Source organism: Solanum stenotomum, chromosome 1 (genome assembly GCF_019186545.1).
Source record: "Solanum stenotomum isolate F172 chromosome 1, ASM1918654v1, whole genome shotgun sequence".
In the NCBI taxonomy this organism is placed as follows: domain Eukaryota; kingdom Viridiplantae; phylum Streptophyta; class Magnoliopsida; order Solanales; family Solanaceae; genus Solanum; species Solanum stenotomum.
The window spans coordinates 48,126,472-48,148,152 of NC_064282.1; the positions used below are offsets into that span (position 1 = coordinate 48,126,472).

The 21,681-nt window shown below is 35.7% G+C and overlaps 1 protein-coding gene across 1 annotated transcript in view; it reads left to right on the forward strand.

Annotated features, from left to right (window-relative positions):
• The window catches only part of LOC125869421 (uncharacterized), a 57,973-nt gene that overhangs the window by 30,470 nt on the left and 5,822 nt on the right, over positions 1–21,681 (forward strand). The window contains exons 18-20 of the mRNA XM_049550011.1: positions 10,274–10,369; positions 16,390–16,607; positions 16,698–16,812. Coding sequence (XP_049405968.1) covers positions 10,274–10,369; positions 16,390–16,607; positions 16,698–16,812 — 429 coding nt within the window. The remainder of the gene's footprint in view (positions 1–10,273; positions 10,370–16,389; positions 16,608–16,697; positions 16,813–21,681) is intronic.

Here is a 21,681-nt window from a genome sequence, read left to right on the forward strand (position 1 = left end):
ATAATATTGTCCGACAATTATCTACCGATTACATAAAATAGAAAATCTCACAATAATGCAAGGGTATAATTGGAAAGAAGCTTTTTGTAGAGTTTTAACCCAAACACAAGATGAGGTCAGAAGCAATGAACCAAACACTTGATAAAAGATATATCCTGCACTACTAATCCCTGCATTATTTACTTTTCTACCAAACGACCCCTAACTGGGTTGTTTGATGGCACTGAAAGGAAGAGGAGAGGGGGTGGGGTTTNATATAATATTGTCCGACAATTATCTACCGATTACATAAAATAGAAAATCTCACAATAATGCAAGGGTATAATTGGAAAGAAGCTTTTTGTAGAGTTTTAATCCAAACACAAGATGAGGTCAGAAGCAATGAACCAAACACTTGATAAAAAATATATCCTGCACTACTAATCCCTGCATTATTTATTTTTCTACCAAACGACCCCTAACTGGGTTGTTTGATGGCACTAGAAGGAAGAGGAGAGGGGGTGGGGTTTGTTTGCCGCTCTGAGGTAAAACAATTGATTATTGAATGCAATTCAAATTTAATGGTGGTAGGTTTTAGGTATCCAAATTCTGGCCAGTTTTGCAGTTTATCTTGCTGTAACTTATGCTGCTTAGTGGTTGATTACTATTATTATTTTCCCCTCTCTTCGGGTGCAGGGTGAGGGACATTAAGGCTGTTCCACGATAGTATCTGTTCGACACTCCTTTTGTTGGATTGGAACTACCTCCAGTTATATGTGTGCATTAAAGAATGACTAACCGATAGTATATGCGAGGAGGTCCTTGGTGTATAACTTTTGCCGATAATATTGTTTTAATTGATGAAAGTAGCGAGGAAATAAGCCAATCGAACTATGAAGAACTCTACCTGGCTATAAATACTGAAATACCTTTTCTCTTTGTACACATTCCTTTTCTACTCCCCTCTTACCTTTTTACACGTCCAATATTCACTTTGCAATCCCCTAAAAGGATTTGTTGCTCTTGAGCCGAGGGTCTTTCTAGAACAACCTCTCTACCTCCACGAGGTAGTGGTAAGGTATTGATACACTGTATCCTCCCTAGACCTCACTTTTTTATTTTTGAAACTGGTAAGGTTCCTCCCTAGACCCCACTTGTGGGATTTCACTGGGTGTGTTGTTGTTGCAGTCCCTTGAAAGTATTAATTAAGTGTTTGTTTTATTAAATTATCTTGTGGGATTTCACTGGGTATGTTGTTGTTGCAGTCCCTGAAAGTGTGATTGACACCAAAAGTTTCAGCGTGAAACTAGTACTTTTAATTTGTCTAGTACACCAAAAATTTATACTTTAGCAAATTAAGGGAGAATTAACTAATTTTCCAACTTTACCTTATCATGAAGTAACCATTCTCTAGATATTTTTTTGAGATTGGTAACTGTTTCTATTTCTTTAAATCAGTACAACACTGAAAACCATATTTACATACTGAACTCTAAAGGCACTGTCCTATCCCTATAATGAGTCTAAAACATCAATGATAGAGACAATGTATCTGATTACACCAAAAACATAAAGTTAGAATACAATTCAATTTTACTTGTTGCATATTACTCTTCCTATTCTCAAAAACTCTAAATTTCTCTCTTTCCAGATAGTCCACCAATTAGTAGCAGGAATGATTCTCCAGTTGCTTTTGTTCTTTGCCTGTGATCCTGCTTCTCCCCAACTGTATAAGGCCTCTGCAATTCTACCAGGCATGACCCATGAGATGTTTTTGAGCCTTAGGAATAGACTCCACAATTGGCCAGTGACCTTGCACTTGATGAACAAGTGATTGACTGTTTTTGCAGTTTCCCCACAAAAAAAACATCTAGAGTACAATGTAATCCCCCGCTTCATCAAATTCTCCTGTGTCAACACAACTTCCTTAGCAAGTAACCACACAAAACATGCTACTTTGTGTGGGATCTTGGCCTTCCAAATGTGTTTCCAGGGCCATTTGGGTGCCTGCATAATTGGGTGGTTCAACTTCCTATATGCTGCACTTACTTTTAAAGTCCCTTTACAGTTCCCCAACCACTGTAATTTGTCCTTCCCTGTCTCCAAGCCACTAAATTGTTCAGTGACGCTGAATAATTCTATAACTCTGCGAATTTCCCAATCATTGAGGTGTTTTATAAATATAATATTCCACCCATGAGGTGTCCATAGTTCAACTATTGTACTATGTTCTTGAAGAACCAGAGTGTGTATGTATCGGAAAAGTGCCTCCAGGTTTCTTGCTTCATCCCAATCCTCCTTCCATAATCTAGTTTTAGCACCATCTACCACTTGAATCTTGGTGTTTGATTTGAATTCATCCCATAGTGATCGGATGGATTTTTGTAAACTAACACCATAAGGAGTCGGTAACTTCCTTTGTCATCCAATTATCACTTTCTTCATATTTTGCTTTTATGATTGAGCCCCATAAATTCTGGTCTTCGTTGTAATACCTCCAAGTCACTTCATTCTCAAAGCATTGTTTTGATTTTTTAGGTTCTTGATCCCTAAATCCCTAACTCTCTTATCATTGATCACTTTTTTCCATTTGACTAAGTGGTACCCCTTCCTTTCCTTGTTTCGTTGCCACAAAAACTCTCTTGATTCTATCCAACCTATTAATGACACCTGGAGGAATAGGAAATAAAGACATCATATATGATGGAAGCTAAGTTGCTCGGACTCAGGTGCGGGTATCCGAGACGGATGTGAATCCGACTCTCGGATTCGGCAAAATTTAAATTTTAAGATTCGGGGGTGCGAATCCGAGTATGGATACGGGTGCGGGGATACGGCTAATTGGTATACCTGGTATTAGGGGTGTTCACGGGTCGGTTTGGATCGGTTATTGGTCAAAACCAAAACCAAAACCAAACCAACTTAATCGGTTTTAAAATTATCAAAACCAAACCAAATATAATATACATTTATCAGTTTGGTGGTTATCGGTTTCGATTTGGTTTGGTTCGGTTATTCGGTTATTAACCATACACAAAAATAAAAGAAACAATTCATTCAAAATGTGAAAAAAGTAACAACAATCCATTCAAAACAAAAAATAGTTAGAATGATTTAAATTACTGAACTTACGATCACTAAATTTACTATCAATAAAGCTTTAAAATTCACTATATTGGCCTAGAAGGAAGAGATAATAATATTTTCAGTTCCACAAAGAATTGTTATAGACACTCATATACATGAAATCAATAAGATAAATGTTTCATCTTGGACATTTTTGCTTTCAATAAGTAAATTATAAAGAAATTTTTAATGAAAATATGTATAAGATCTTTAAAAGAGTTTATAAAAACAATATATTAAGTATGTATATTAATAAACTATATGTATATAATTCATCGGTTCGGTTACTGCTTCGGTTTTTTCGAATAAAACCATAACCCAACCAAATACCATCGATTTTCAAAAATCTAAAACCAAACCAAACCAAACCCAAATAAAATTGGTTTTATTTTATCAGTTTGGTTCGATTTTTCGATTTGGATCAGTTTTTATCCAAACCGTGAACACCTCTACCTAGTATATATAATATAAGGTGTAATATTATATATACATGGTATAATTGCTTATTATTTTTAGCGTACCTCTAAAAATAAATTATATCAATAACAACAATAATAATATATCTGGTATAAGAAAATAAGTGGATATATATAAAATAAAATATTACTAAAAGTATTTATGAAATATATATAGTAACGAATTGCATATTTTGGTATAATTACATACAAAATAAAAGGAGTATAATTGTTAAAGAAGAGAGAGAATATAATAAACATTAAAAGTATGATTTATTTTATATAAATAAAAAAGGGCACACTTATCTAGAGAAACCCTTCGTCTCTAGTTTTCTTTTTCAAGAAAAGTTAAAAGACTACTTTTTCAAAAAAGATAAAAAAGTCGTACTTCCTATACTTTTTCAAGAAAAAACTCATCTTTCTTCTTCTCTTCTTCTCTGTACTTTTTCAAGCTTCGTATAGCTCCGCCTCCTCTCTGAAGAGGTCACCGGAAACTGATCTCCTTTTCCCCAAATTTTTTTCTCGGCTCTGGTCAAAGTGTCCGGATCGGATTGACCAAATCCAACCCGCACCCGCGCCCGCACTAGTGTCGTGTCGAGACAGGTTCTCTTGCAAAAATGAAGAGTCCGCGCAACATAGGTTGGAAGTGCATCAAACATAGAGTTGATCAAAGTCGGTCTTCCTCTAAGTGAGAGGTACTGAGACTTCCACCTTGCTAGTTTCATCTCACACTTCTCGATCACCCCATTCTAGAATTCCAAAGACTTTGATTTGGCCCCTAAAGGCATACCCAAAACAGGAGTTGGAAGAGCACCCACTTCACCATCAACAATTAACTTCAAATTGCCCATATTTGGCACTTCATTAACGGGATACAAGAAGCTTTTTTAACATGAAGTCCAGACATTCCATCAAACAAGACCAGAATTAGTCTCAAAATTTTAAGGTGGTTCTCTTCAGCATCACAGTATATTAGGTTATCATCTGCATTTTGTAAATGAGTTATCCTTAGGCTTTCCCTTTCGGCTCTAGCTACTTCAAAACCTCTTAGCCATCCTTCTCTGTTTGTATTCATAATCATATTGTTTAGTCCCCCCTCTATGACTTAGAGGAAAAGGAAAGGTGATAGGGGATCACCTTGCCTTAAGCCCCTTTGTGAACTAAAAAACCTTGCTGGACAGCCATTTATCAATACTGAGAAGCTTACGGAAGATATGCAGAATTTAATCCATTGTCTCCATTTGAGACCAAAACCCATCTTCTCTAGCATACCCATAAGAAAATCCCAGTTGACATGGTCATATGTTTTCTCAATATATAATTTGCATAAAATGCCTGGTTTTTTCAAACTTGACCTGGAATCTATTGCTTCATTAGCTATTAAAACAACATCCATGATCTGCCTCCCCTTTATAAAAGCTAATTGTTGTGAGTTAACAAATTTGGACATCACTGGTTTTAGCCTTTCAGTGGCACTTTTGAGAGAATTTTATAGGTGTTGCCTATCAAACTGATAGGCCTAAAGTCCCTTAGTTCTTTAGCACCCTTTTTCTTTGGAATCAAGGCTATGAAGGTAGCATTAAAACTTCTTTCAAACCTCCCTTGGTCATAGAAATGCTGAAAAGTCTTCATGATATCACCCTTGACCACTTCCCAACATTTGATGTAGAACCCCATTGTAAAGCCATCTGGTCCTGGTGCTTATCCACTTGCACATTGCTTTAAACTTCTCAGAACCTCTTCCTCATCAAAATTTCTTTCTAGGTCCTCTATTTACTCCCCTGTTAGCCTTGGACAGTTTTATGAAATTGTTGCCAGGTCTCCATTGAACATCTTCTGAGTAAAGTTTCTGGTAGAACTCTACTATTTCCTATTGGATCCTTTCTGGATCTTGGACTATATTCCCCTGAACAAACAGTTGATCTATGTTGTTACACCTCTTGTATGCATTAGCCATTTTGTGGAAGAACTTGGTATTCTTGTCCCCTTTCTTTAGCCAAACAGATCTTGACCTTTGTCTCGAGTATTTTCTTCATTTTTTATTAAACCCTCCGGGTTCAGAAGTAAAGTTGCCTTTTCTGTTGCTTCATCTTCTGTTAATGCTCTATCAGTGGCAATATTTTCCACAACAACCAACTTTTCAAGAAAATTCTTTCTCCGTTGGCCAAGACTTCCTTGCTGACTTCTATTCCATTCCTTCAATTTATGTTTCAAGCTTTTAATATAGATGCCAGGATGTAGTCAGGTTTCCCAATGTAATCGAATGAGTCCCACCACTTCCTAATTCTATATGTGAAACCATTAGTTCTTAACCACCAATTCTCAAATTTGAAATAACTTTTGTTCTTCTTCGAGGAACCACCTTGAAGTGTCACTAGGGAGTGATCTGACATTATTCTTTGCGTAGTAAACTGTTTCAGATTACAAAAAGCATTATCCTATTCTTGAGATACCAGGATCTTATCAATTCTTGAAGCTATTTGATGGTTATCCCCTTTAAACCAAGTGAACTTAGCATTTTCCAATTGGAGATCGATTAGATTCAAATCTTCAATTAAATCAGAAAACTCTTGTTCTCCTAGTACAATATTTCTTTTCTGAAGCATATCTGGCCACATTGAAATCCCCACATATTTCCCATGGACCTTCTATTAATCCTCCAATAGAGCCAATTTCTTCCCATACTAGTCTTCTTTCCACATAGCAATTGGGTGCATAAACTCCTGTAATGTGGCAGGAAAAGTCCTGCAATTGTGATTAAAATCTACAGGTGAGAGTATATGTCCCTGTCTCTAGTACCTCCCCCTTCCATATTCTACTATCCCACAACATCATTGCCCCTCCTCTTGTCCCACTCGCCTCCAAACATGCCATTTTGACCCACCTATCCCCCCAAATCTGCCTTACCAACTCAGTGATATTCCCCTGTAATTTGGTTTCTTGTAGACAAATGATGTCAGCTTTCCAGTCCCCCATAATATTCTTGATAACTCTTCTCTTATCTCTATTATTCAAATCCCCCCTTACATTCCATGATACTAGTTTGAATTGCATCATGAAATGGTAAGGAAATTTCTCCCCTATTCTCTACCCCCACCACTCTTGAATTTCACATCAAATGCTACTAACTTTTCAATTCTTTAGAACCTTTGAACCTTGTCTTCTTACAAACCACTGCAGCATCCTGATGTCTGGCTTGTTTGGCAAACGTCCACCTATTATAGAAGTTCCAAAGCTTCTTGTTCATGGCCTTGGAAGTTGGCACCCAGTAATTTCCCCAGTCTGATCAGATTTTGTTTTACCCAAACAGACATCTCTTTTTCTTTTTTCTGTAGTTAAATGTTGTTGTTGTGTGCACAATGGCACAGCCTCTTCAACCTCCCATTCTTCAATGGAGGACACTAATCTCTGCTCAAGTGTATTGCATGCAACTTCTTTTGCCCCCTTCTCCATCCCGTCCCTAATCAGGATTTGTGACTTTGGATCTGTGGTTTGCAAGACTGCATCTACCAAAACATCGCTTGAACTGATTATTGACATCTCCTGCACGTTTCTGTCCTGTTCTATGCTGCATACAAAAGTGGCTTTCTGTATCTTTAAGAGTCTAGTCCTCTCTGATGGGCTGCGTTGAGATTGTTATGTTGTTAAAAAAGACCAAACTTGCTGGGTCAGGCCCACTGGTTCCTTCATTTAAAAATTCTGGCCTTTCATTGAGGCCAAAAGCATCATCCTTCATTAAAAGGTTATGTAGTTGTCACATACTTCAGTGGGTACCACCACTTTTGACAACTTTTCTCTTCCCACATGAGTGTCTGTACTAGAATCCCTATTTATAAGGGATTTCTGAGCTGGGACACAGAGGTTTCTCCTTATTACCCTCTGGTTCATATTATGATCCAGATTTATCACACTGTCATCTTCTCCGGTAAAAATCAAGGCTTTTTCCGTCAACACTTCAAATCTTGCTTTGCTTTCTACCCATATCGGAAAAAAAACTTGTTTCTATCACGCACAATTGAAACTTCTTTTGGTATATTTCTTCCATCATCAGCCACCAAAATTCTTGCCCACTTCATATGGTTCTTTAACTGTGTCCCTTCTTCAGTAGCCACCCATCCACCACAGAGTTGTCCTATTTCTGCAAAAACTTGATGTGACCAAAGATGAAGAGGGACTCCCATAATTTTGATCCATGTCTTTTTAACTTCCATGGAGATTGGTTCACAACCTAGGGTTGAACTCCACCATTCTAAGTTGAAAACTGGGTTTTTCCATTTCCACTGGCCTTGAAGGGTTTGTTCCGCCATGAATTTATTAGGAAATTCAAAGAGGAACATATTACCATATAGCTCATAAATGTTGACTCCAAACGTCTTCTTCCATTCAGATGATGACCATCTTCTAATCTCGGATAAGGAAGGTGATTCTTTGCTGGCCTTCTCCAAATGTCCTACAAGGCACCTGTTCAATAGCCCATCCTCTTGCTTGTCCGATTTACTTGCCATCTCTGTTTCTCTATGACGTTTAGTAAGCCATGTGCCGTCTCTCACAGCCTTTGCATAAGGATATTTGGGATCTGTAGCTCTTGATAGGATCGTTGGTACCGGTCCTTTGTGGCATTTAATGAAGTTTTCAAGCTTAAATGCTAAATCGTACCATCCAGCATTTAAGACGGGTTCTGGAATGATGATTACAGATCTTCCCCCAGCATTCAAAGCAATAATGCTCATGTATCTCCCGTAAACATTGTGTTTTCTAGTACAAAAAAATTCCTCCTTTCTGTCTGCAAACCTCCATCTCCTTATGTTCTTCTTATTATCAGTGGATCCTTCTCTAAGCAGTGAGCAAATCCAGTCCATTGCCTTGCTGCTTATAGTTGTCCTTCTCATCATTCTTCGACTTCTCTCCACCCGCTCATACCAAACAGAACCCTCAGCATTCCATTTGGTTATGTCGAAGGATTTGAAACCAGCATTAAAATATATTTTGTTTTCCCCCATAGCTGCAAAAAAGAGTGGAGAATACAAAAGGTACCTTTCGGATGAAAATGGTAGATCTCAGGTGAACTACCGGAAAAGAGGGTTCTCTCTCTCTCCTAGAAAGTAGGAGAGAGAGTTTTTGGGTAATGTGCCTGAGAGCATTTTCACTTAACTAAAACTGACCCTTGCTAAATTGCCTGCATAGGGTCAATGTAACCATTCTCTAGATTTATTGGAATACTAGTTAAAAACTTTAGATTTCACCATGCAAAGCGAAGCCCGATATTTAAGTGGAGAAGGATAGAGGGGCGGGCCCATTATCCATCGAGTATAGAAGGCTGTGATTGGTCCAAAGGGCGGGTCACAGACGGATTTCTTGGCTATCAAAAAACAAAAGTTATAAGTAACCATTTTCCAGATGTATTGGAATACTAGTGGTCAAATTTAGATTTTTCAAAGTATAGTTATTACTTATTACAATGAGCAATTAAAGCAACCCCTTTTATCCCAAAGCTTACACAAGAATACTATGGAGTAATACTTATCTCCACCATATAAATGTACTTTTACTCTGGATGTTCGTTCTATGCTTTGCTATATAACATGATATTAGATGAAGATGCAACACATTATATAAAGATAACTGAAATTGTATCGAAGAATTAGAAGAGATATCAACGGCAACGGTATCTGGAAACAATGATTAGTGGATATTGGTACTGTCACTGCACTGCAAGCAAAGGGTGCTACAAGAGTGTTAATTGATTAAAAGATACTTAAATAAGGTGAATTGGAAATTCTGTGTAATGAGTGAGTGACTCAACATGTCTCCAAGATGAATATTGTGGAAATGTGTGTTAGAATAGGTGTGTTGTGCAAGATTTGACAGGGCTTAGAATGATCAAATTTAAATTAAGAGAAGGTTGCCTGAAATGGTTTATCCATGCTCTGCATAGACGTATTGATGCATCGGTCTGTAGGAGTGGCAATGTAATGGAAGAAAAGGATTCATTTAGGCAATACTAGTTGCAATTAAACTACTGATGTGTGCAGAGATAAGTGTGGTATGCAAAAAACCCTTCTTTTCTTGAAAAATATATATTTGGTATTTGATAAAAACCTGAATAATGTGTAATAGATATAGAGGACTAGTAAAATCAGCCCCAAAAGTTGATTGGTTGATCAATTTGTCAGGGTTGTTGGTTTCCTGTAGTGCACCTTTGCTCCTCCTACTCTTAACCTCTTCTTTTCCGTAGTTTAGGATAGCTGGTGGGTGGTCTCTCCTTTCCTTCTCTTTGTTTGTAGTGTTCTGCATGTCGTTTGTTTCTTCTGCTGGCTACATTTCCTTCCATTACTTTTTGGGTATCCCTCTCAGTCCTACGAGTTTGATTAATATGATAGTTTACTCCGCTCAATTGAACTTCCATTATATTAAGTAAAATTCAGCATGACATGTATCAACTAATCATTATATTGAAAGATCAGACACCCTCATCATAATATTTCAAGGTTAAGAAACTCATGATCTTTCTAAACTAGGACGCTACTATTTGTTTCTTTGTGTAGTATTTATTTTCTTGGCACCTACACTTGTTCAGTTTCTTTTCTAGTTCTTATTTCTATTTTTGTCGGTCTGCTGTGTTTATTTTTAGCAGATTGTTTCAGGACTTGTGGCTATGGAGTGCTTTCTACATAATGGAAGCAGTGAATAATGGCTTTGTTTTGAATTTTCAGGTCAGAGGTATGCTAACAGATTTTGGTGATGACATGCACTGCCAGTTTAATGATATTCTTCGCAGTCTATTAGATTCATATGCGTCAGGATTACAGGTGCCTTGTCAGTAACTTTATGGTTCCCCAATGATTGATAATTTTTGTTTGTATCAAAGGGTGTGGCTCCCCTTAAACTTGCTTGTACTAGGGGAGTTAAAAGTTGACTGAAGGTTCTAGTTCTAAGCACGTACTTGTACAACCTCCTTTCTTCTATGTATTAACTTTGGTTCCTTATTAGTTATTTCCAAGCTTAATAACTAACCTGGATAGGTGAGAAAGCTGTGTTGCATTCAACTTGTATTATGTCTACAGCTTGGTCAGGATGTAGGGGAGGGAAGGGAAGGGAAATAAAATTAAGTGATCATTTTGCCGCTTAAAGCGAGGAAGTGATGTGAAACAGACGTGGGTGAAGCGAAGCAACTTCAAAGAAGCATGTGATTCGTATAGTAAGGCACAAGCTTTTCGGAACAGGAAACTCTCTGTTCTTTCTATTTGACTTTAAAAGATGAATAAGGCTTTGCACTTTCTTAAGTGCAAACGTGCTATCAATAAAGCTTACCCTACCTATATAAAAGAAGACAAAAAGGGAAATATGTAGAATATAGCTTTTTGTTATCTGGGTATTACAGTTTATCCTCATCATCTTTTTCTTCCTCTTCTTTGATTTCGAATGACTCCTTCAACAAGTTTTGATCTCTAGTGGACCTCTCATTAGGATTCAAACCCTAATGAAGTTCTGACGTTTCAATACCTGGTCTTCTTCTAGTACTTTTTTAATAACCGCGGTGCCCAGGCCAACTTCCATGCACCTCGACTAATTTCACAGGGTATCTTTTATCTTCCACCAACACAATAACTAGGTTAATTCTGTTCACTAAGGCTTAAACATATTGGAAGAAATTGGGTAGTGTCTTACCACCATTAAAATTTGAACCTAAGACCTCATGACTCTCAACCTTCTTGAATTTTTGTCTTGTGCTTCTCTGTTACACTCTTTCTTGTTCTAAGCTGTGTTTTTGGAAGCACGAAGCGGAAAAAAAGCAACAAGGGTCTGACTCGCTTAATGCGAGAAGCAAAGCGCTTGCCTCATTGAAGTGAAGTATAATCTTTCAAAAATTTCAAGTAACTTTGCACAAATAAATAAAAGGCGAAATGATCTAATGGACCCTTATACTTGTAGGAGTCTGTATTATGGACCCTTCTACTTAATCCTTTACCAATTGAACTCTTAAACTCAATCAAAAGAAGATTTTTAAACCCCTCCTACCGTGTAGTTCACTCTCTCTTAAATAGATGACATGTCAAATCCACGTCATTTAAATAAATAACATGTCATAATTATATTCATTAACTATTTTTAAAAATTATTAATTAAAAATATTAAATAATAGGTTAAATAATCTTTTAACTCAACATTTTTAATTAAATAAAATAATATTTTAACTCCACACAGTTGATAACCTAAGCGTTGTCGTCTTCCTCCTCTTCTCCTCTTCCCATTCCCATCGTGAAATAGCCGTTGCCACCAGCAAAGAAAGCCGCTGCCGCCACCACCTATACTCTCTTCCTCACCATCTCCATCTCCACCGCACACCCTCGCCATTTTCCTTTCCTCATTCCCTAACCTTCACAAAACTAGCAGCCCTAACCTGCCGCACCACTAGCTCCGACCGGCAAACCTCTTTGCCTACGTGACCAACTCCTCTCACCCTTACTCGCCTCATCTCCTGTCTATAGTCTTCGTTTCTCCGAACCACTAGCCCCTGTGAACCACTATGGACCCCTTCTCTCCATCTTTTCTGGCGTACCAGGATGCCACCAACACCCCCTCGCCGCCTCCGTTCTGGCAAAAAAGGGACCAGCCCAACTTCTCTCTCTCACTCTACTGTCGGCGAGCACACTCAACAATAAAGAAAACAATTTCTTATTTTTTAATTTTTTTTTTCAATTTATTATTTTTTAATTTTTAAAAAAAATTTAAATATGATATCACTCGCTTGTTGAGGCGTGTAATCACACACTCTTACCAATTCAGTCATCTTAATGCCACGTAAGCTTAGTCAACAGTCAGAGGGGTTCAATATATGGTGTTTTATTGAGTTTAAGGGTTCAATTGATAAAGGGTTAGGGGTCCATCACTATTAGAAAATATTTCAATCTAACAAGTAGCTAAATAATTTTCCATACGAGGGGCTAAATCGAAATCAAATTATTTAGAGCCTCAAAATTAAATCTGAAATATAAACAGTGAAAGAAATAATAGAAAATATTTCAATCAAAAGAGTAATAGTGGAAAGTAACCTTCAATTTTTTTCCTTAAATGTTTTTCTTAAGGGTTGTGCCATACTCTCAACAATTCACTTAATAAGGACTAGAGGAAGTATTAATTTTTTTTTTCTAAATAGAGGGAGTATTAAATAAACTGATTTTTACTACCAATCAAACTGAAAAGTATTTCAATATATTAAAAATGTATTAAATAAATTGATTTTTACTCTTAAACAAACAGAAAAAGTAGTTATATAAATACTATTGAAGAAATATTAAATAAACTGATTTTTTTACTATCAAACAAACTGAAAGGAAACTAAATTCTTTTAAAAAGACCCTTCATCAATGGTGGTAGTCGGAGAAGAAGATGCAGCTGCAGGAGCAACATCAATAAGAAAAAGAACAAAAAAGAAGCAATAATATCCAAGTAGAAAAGCATCGTAGAAGAAGATAGAATAAGAACAAGAACAAGAAAAAAGAATGAGAAAGGAGGCTTACCTCAAGTTTGAAGAAAGAAACAACTCATTAGTATATGAAGTGCGAACCTATTCCCAAATTGAATAACATATCTAGAATGGACGAAACAAGGACATCAATTTGGAAATATATCACCATAAGAGACTACATAGTTGAGCATTAACTTCCTCTTGCTATGTTGGGGCCGTTTTATGTACTTCACTAGCCTATGATTAAGTGATCTTGAACAACTTGACCTTTGCCCCACAACTCAACTGATAAAACCCAAGTCAGATATTCAGGACTTTCTATTAAGGGTTCTGAAGTAATTATCTGACTTCATTCCAACTCCAATATTTTTGGAACTAGAAGCATCAAATTTGAGAGACATTGTTGGATTGAAGGGAGTTCTAAGCAAATAGTTGCCAACAAAATGCAAAAGAAGATATGAGTATACTGATAGAGTTGTAAAAAGTGTGTCGAGATCCATAATACAAAAGAAGACCTGATAGAGAGGATGTAAGCAACTAGCAGCTTAAGGTGACCTAATATAGAATTTCAGCAAAAATAGATTGCTGGAATTGCTAAAAACTGTTGGAAAAGCTGTTGCTGCCATGGAAAGTGTTCGGAAGTGGTTGGCATCTAGTCAGAATCTCTCACACGCGCCGGCGTGTGTAACAAACGCACCGACCGAAGCCCTAAACTCTAGCAGTGCGTGTGGGGCATGCTGCTGGAGATGTTGACTGGGTGATAACTCTCAACTCATGAAGATTCAGCTAACGGGCTATATATGGAATAACCCACCCTAAGAATACTATTAAAGATTGATGGAAAAGAATAAGATATAAGTAGAATAGAGATTAAGGCTAGAACTATCAAGGACCCTACTAAGAACTAGTTGAAGACACCTATTCCGAAAAAAAAAAAAAAAAAAACTAACTAGTTGAAGACATTGATAGTTAGCAATAATCACTACCCAAGATTGCTAGCAAAGAATGGATGAATCAAATAATTAAAATACAAACAATTTACATCAATTTAAATTTTAGCTTGCTCAGGAAATGACCTTAGATTGAGGTCGTGGAGGACACAAATTAAGGTAGAAAGTTAGTAGGTGGGAAAGCATCGTCCTGATGTATGTCCCTACTAGTAGTTGTAGTATTACTTTTGTAGTTTCTTGTCCTTCGAATTGTGTTACTATTTGTTGTTTCTTATACTTCGACTATTGTATTATTTTTTGTTGTATTACTTAATAGTGTTACTATAAGTTGTTTCTTATACTTCCATTATTCCTTTTCCTGAACTGCTTTGGACTATTTTTCTTGAACCAAGGATCTATTGGAAACAAGCTCTCTACCCTTGAGGTAGAGGTAAGGTCTGCTTACACTCTACCTTCCCAAGACCCCACTTTGTAGGACTACCCCGAGTATGTAGTTGTTGTTGCAAACAATTAACTTCAAGAACAATCAAAAGAGAACTTGAGACTAATTAGGATAAGATTCAATTAAAGAAACAATTCACAGAAAAGAGGAAGAGAAATAATACATGAATCCCTTGTCAAAGAAAGGTGTAATACATGAATAGGGGTGTCAAAAATGAGCTCAAATAATGGTAACCCGCCCAACCCATCTGAAAATTTATGGGTTGGGCTCAAGATAATTAGAATTGAATTCAATCTCAACTCATTCAAGCTTTAACCCATTTTAAAAGAATCTTTAATTGAGCCCAATTTAATCTCCAGTTTCAACCCGTTTTAAGACTTTATTTGCGTTGATGTATGTTCCTATATTGAAGGTATAAATTACTATCTATTTCATATCTTCTAGGATTTATCTTTCAATTTATATCTTTTTATTATTATTTTCTTGAGTTGAAATTCAAATTATGGTTATAGAAGTTAAATAACAATATGTTAAAATTATTGAGATTAAGTGGGTCAAATTGGGCGGGTCATGACCCTACCCGATTTTTAGCCCATTTGACCCNCAATTTATAACTTTTTATTATTATTTTCTTGAGTTGAAATTCAAATTATGGTTATACAAGTTAAATAACAATATGTTAAAATTATTGAGATTAAGCGGGTCAAATTAGGCGGGTCATGACCCTACCCGATTTTTAGCCCATTTGAGCCCTACCCATTTGACCCAAAACAAATTTGGGCGGGTCATGACCCAACCCAATTTTCTTTTCAACCCATTTTAATATCTCCAATTTCAACCCAACCCGCCCATTTGACACCCCTATACATGAGTCACCTAGCTATGGTGTAATCCAAGAGAGGCTGTAGAAGAGAACTAAGCTAACAAGAGTGTTCTACGCTCCAAGAGAATATCTCATCACTCATCAAAGTCTAGCCCTACAAAAAAGGGAAAGTGGGGGTATTTATACTAGGCAAATTATTACATCACTTTACCTTCTCAAAGAAAAAAAAAATTACTACACTTTACCCATGATAACCGTAGAGTAAGCTTCAAATGTATTCAAAACCTATAGAATCCAAGCCCGAATGTCTAGGTGTTTGGCCATCTTCTCCCCCAATGCATTTCCATGTTTGTAACTTGGAGATGTTTCCTGAGGCTTCAACCAAAATCTTCTCCATGATTTATATTTGTGGAAACATTTCGTTCATGTCTCCAGCAGCTCAGTGTTCTGTCTAGCTCCATGAAATAGAAACATGGAGATGTTTTTGGTTCACATTTTTGGTAGCTGCACGTTTCTTCTCATCCCTAAAGCTTGGTTTCCATGATCTTTTGTAGCAGTCTTAAGGATTTGATATTGACATGGGAACCCTCCTTAGCATGAGGGTTAATCCAAAAGTTATCAGTGGGATTTGGTTGCCAGAGGTTGTTGGACCTTGTGGTGCTGTTAGTTCTCACAAAATATTGGCAGAAAGAATGGTAATGCTTATCAGATCTGAAAGTCACCGAAAAGAAGGCATGACAACTGACTTCTATATCCTGGATGTTTCTCATGGTTGCTCTGATACCAAGTGAGATGTAAAAGAAGGGAAAAATATTAAGATGCATAAACTGCATAATTACACTGAGCCCTATTTATAAACAATACATTACAATTCTTTTCCATGTGGAACACTCTATACATTAATATTTTAACAATTTATATGCACCAACTTAAGGGAGAGTGCAAATGTCTTGAGGATATTTTAGGATCTTGTACGTATACTATAGCTTGATTTACTCATGTAATTATTTATTTTGATTCTATTTTCCCTATTTAGAATATGTACACTTTAGCCTTTTAAACCCCAATGCTTGAGGAAATAAGCAAGATTTCTCTCAATTTTCTTTTCATTTATCTTACTTTCTAACATTTTCAATTTGTTGCAGAGGGACACTATTGTTGAAATTTTTTATGAGAAGCACCTAACCGGATTGGTTCAAACTATAACATTATCCTGCCCTCCAAATGGGGATTCACTATCAGTCAGTGAGTCTGCAAACACTGATGGAGGAAATGTGAAGCAAAGTTGTGTGAAGCCTGAAATACTTCTAAATATATGTGATCTCTTATGTTTTTGTGCCGTGCACCATCCTTATAGAATAAAGTAAGTTTCTCATCTTTGCATGCAATTTGTTTGGTACCAAAGCCCTATTTCAACCCTTTGGTATAATGTGGTTTCTTTTCTGGGTTGCAGGTGCAGCTTTCTTCTTAATAATGTGGTAGATAAAGTTCTGTTGTTGACACGAAGAAGAGAAAAGTACCTAGTAGTTGCTGCTGTTAGATTCGTGAGAACTCTTATTTCCCGCAATGTGAGTTGTTGACTTCTATTAACCAAGAGGATCATTTGTCAATGTGATTGAACTCCATCAAGTTTTGATTAATTTGTCCTTCATAATGGCCACTTTGTCTCTGCCATGATCTCAAGATACTTTAGCTTTTGTTGACTAATCTGGTCAATCCTCTTTTGTAAGAGGCATGTCTTGCACCTGTTATGTTCCTCATATGTGTTACTCCCTTCGTTTAAAAAAGAATGACCTCCTTTCCTTTTTAGTCTGTTTCAAAAAGAATGACCTCTTTCCTTTTTTGGTAACATTTTAATTTCAGCTTTTCACGTGGCATGTTTAAACCCACAAGATTGAAGGGCAATTTAGTACATTTGACATAACTTTAATTTAGGACCACAAGATTCAAAAGTCTTCTTTATTTTCTAAATCTCTGTGCCAAGTCAAACCAGGTCACTCTTTTTGAAACGGAGGGAGTACTATTTAGTTGTCTTGTATTTATGTCCTTGGATGCAAAATCGGCTTGCCCAATGATGATTGTACTGGTTGGATCCTTAGTTCAATATTTTTTTCAAATTCTTATATATAAGGTAAATAGTGATTCTATAGGCCTAAAGGAGGAAACATGTGAACAAGATAAACAAAAAAGAACCCTACAAGCTAGAGTACCCTTTTCCAAATACCTCTGAATGATCTAGTTTTAAATTGGCTTATATCCCCTTTTTGCAATCAGTTCCGCTGCAACACTTGCTGCCCTAGATAATTGTCCACCCTATCTATGAAAAATATAGAAGAAAAATATTATTCTGCATTATTACATTGAAACCCTATTTATAGACATTATATTACAATCCTTTTCCAAGAAAGATCATTTATACTAGTCCTATTCTAACACTCCCTCAAATTTGGGCGTACAAGTCATATGTACCAAGCTTGTTACATGTGTGATCAATACGAAGGTGGTGAGGGACATGGTGAAGATATCTGCAAGTTGATCACTCGAATTCACAAATTTTGTGACAGAGCATCTTTTCCCTTACAAAGTGATAATCAATCTCATATGTTGAGTTATCTCAATTTTATGTATTTGATGCGATATGAAGGGTTGCTTGATTATCACACACAAGTTGCATCTAACCAATTTCTCCAAATTTTGGTTCTCTCAGCAACTGTTTGATGCACACTAGCTCACAAGTTGCTACAACCATTGTCTCGATATTCTGCTTCTTTATTGGATCGAGCAACCACACATTGTTTCTTACTCCTCTGGGATACTAAATTACCTCTTACTAAAACACAATATCCGAATGTAGAACGCGTATTCGAGGGTGATCTTACCCAATCAATATTTGTATATCCAATTTTATGTTCATGGCCTCAATCCTCAAAGAGTAGTCCTTTACCTGGAGCTGACTTTATATATTGTAGAATATGAACAACTGCACCCAATGACTATCATAGGGGGAAGTAATAAACCGACTTACAACAATCACAAGAAACGAGATGTCAGGTTTAGTTACTATGAGATTATTTAACTTTTTAACTAGCCGCCTAGGCCTTCAAGGATCATTGAGTGGCTCTCCCTGTCATGACAAGAGTTTAGCATTTGGATTTGTTGAAGTGTGTGGTCATCTCATCTAAAAGCTTAAATTGTTAGAGAGAACACACTTTAACTAATTAATTATATTATCAACACGCCCCCTCACGTACAGACTTGATTTTTTTCATGAGTCAAGCACGTGAAAATTCTTTTTGATATGGGTGGCGGTGAGATTCGATCCCAGGTCTGCCTGTTTTGATACCATGTTGAATTGTGTGATCATCTCATTTAAAAGTTCAAGTTGTTAGAACACATTTTTATTAGTTAATTATATTCTCAACAGGATCCATAGGAGTGTCAATGGGCTACATCTCATCATTCTTGTCTGAAGAATGTCTAAGGCATACTTGCGTTGAGAAATAAAAATACCTGATCTGGATTGAACAACCTCAATATCTAGAAAATACTTCAGTTAGTCGTGGTCTTTAGTCTAGAAATGTTGAAAGAGATGTTGCTTCAAATTAAGGCTGGCAATTGGACAGGACCGGATAAACAGAACCGGTTTTACCGGAACCGGTCTTCGTTACCGAATTTATTTACCGAAACTGGGTCTTACCGAAACCGGTTCTACTGGAAATTCCCAAAGGTTTCACCCGGTCCCTTAGTTACCGGATAGGAACCGGTTTGGACCGGACTGGAGCCGGTTCTTATTGTGTACCGATAATTTTTTTTTATTTTTTTATTAACCTTAATTATTATATAATATTATATTATTAATTAATAATATTATATTATTAAAAAACTTCAATTTAAAACTTTAAAATTTAAAGTAAACTAAAGTTTCAATTGAATTTAAGTTTAAAGTTTATACTGAATTTAAAGTTTAAAGTTTATATTGAATTTAAAGTTTAAACCTTAAAATTCAATTTTATATTAAAGTTTAAACTAATATTAAAATAGTTGAAAATTAAATTTGTAAAATAACTTGGATTAAATATAAGAGACTATTTTAAAAGAAAATCAAAGCGAATAGCCGCATATTTATTCAAATAAATAAGTTGTACAATACAAATACTCTTTGTCTCTTTCTAATATATATATATATTTCTTTTTTTTTTATTTTTTTTTTGTCATCAAAAAAAAATATTAGAAAGAGACAGAGAGTACAATAGTACATAATCTAGGTATTGAATATTAATTATTGTACTAACTACTAACAATTGAAACTTTTTTAAAAATCTTTTCGTAACTTTTGTATCATTTCAAAAGAAACATTTTTTGGAACTTGTAGTTGTCGTTCTTCTTCCATTGCTTCCATGCCATCATCACTATTATCACCAAATATTTCATCTATTTCGTCTTCTATTTGGCTACTTAATTGTGCTAGTCCGGTATTTCTTCTTTCGGCATTGACCCAATCTCGAAACAAAACCGATATTTCCAAACTATCCTTTGCTAATGAATATTGATGATCTCCAATCATAAATCTCGCCGCACTAAAGGCCTTCTCCAAATCGACCGATGATGCTTGAATCGCTAGCACATCTCGAACAACCCTAGCAAGGGTCGAAAATTGATTTTTACGATTCTTCCACCATACTAATATTTGAGCTTGAAGTTGTCCTTCATGCCTAATCTTTTCCCGTGCCTGATTGAAACATAAATCAAAATCATTATTAGTAGAGGATTCAAGCTCAAGATAATCATCCATCCAATCATCCGTATCATCACTTTTAGGCCTACAAGATAGAGGTTCAACTATTGGAATATTTTTTCCATAGCTTTATATGTATTATATAACTCTCTAGCTTTTGTATATATGCTACTTTTACAATCTTCAACACTAGGAGTTTCATCATCGTTAATTTCTAAATTTGCATAAATCTTTTCAACCATTCTTTCAACACCTTTTAATTTGTAATTTGGGTTGAAAGTAGTAGCAGTCAAATAGATTTGAGAAATAGGGAAAAAATATTTTTTGAATTTTTCAATCATAAAAGTAAGTGAATCTTCAAATCGATCTTTTCCTCAATATTTTGCAAATTCAGATGAAATAGCACAAATATTTACTAAAACAAAAGAAATAGTTGGATAATATTGACCAGAAGCAGCATTTGTTGCTTTATAAAAAACACTTAAAAATTCAATAAATTTTTTTGTATTTTCCCAATCTTCATAGCCAATTCTTAAATTCGGGTCTGCATTATGAGCATTAAAAACTAATTGTACCGGCTCTTGATAAATATAAGCAACTTCAAGCATTTCAAATAAAGAATTCCATCTAGTGCATACTTTTTTTGGAACTTTTCTATATGCAAGTCCACATTCTTTACAACGATTTTTAAATTTTGTAATTATAGCTTTTACTTTAGCTTTAAAAATCCAATTACAAGCAAGTATAATTTTTTCACAAGAAATTCCAAATTGAGAAATACCATCTTTTACTATCAAATTATACACATGTGTGGCACATTTAATATGAAAAGAATCATTATCGATTGAACAAAGTCTACATTTTAAATAATCAATTGCTTTTAAATTATTAGAAGCATTATCTAAAGTGACACTCATTATTTTATCACATATTTCATAAAATTGTAAATAGAGCTTATTTTTGTTGCTATATAAGAACCGGTTTTAGTTTCTTCAACATATTTATATCCTAATATTCGTTTTTGCATGTTCCATTCATGGTCAATCCAATGGACAATAATTGTAAAATAATCATTACCATTAGGACTACGTCCCATATCAGAAGTAATAGATAATCTACCATCATAATAAACAAATAAACAACGAAGAAAATGACAATATTCGTTTCGGTATTTAAAAAGATCACTTTTAATTGTACTTCTTGGAATACCTTCATAATTTGGGTTATACAATTCCCGAATATAATGAACAAAACCAGGATAGGAAGGAAATGAAAAAGGCAAACCACAAACAGCAACCATTTTATCTAATTCTCTACGATCTTTTTCTTTACTATATGTGTGGTGTGTGCTTCGGCTAGCCGGGTTAGTCATATTTAATACACTTTGAACCATATTAGAACCTTCAACTCCCATATAATTTTCAGGTATGGGTATTCCATTTCTATTAGTCCTTTCTATATCATCTAGGCGAGCAAATTCTTTATTACACTTTCTCAAATGTGTTCTTAGTCGTCCCATTCCCCCTTGTGTACCCGTAGTTACATGTTTCATGGTCAATTTACATTTCGTGCAAGTAGCAGTAGTTTTTTCCTCATTTTGTATCAAAAATTTTCATACTAAAGATCTTTTAACACGTACAACGGTCTTTGAAAAAGTAGGTAAAGAGGGGACTTCATCTTGTTCCGGTAATTCGGTAGCCGG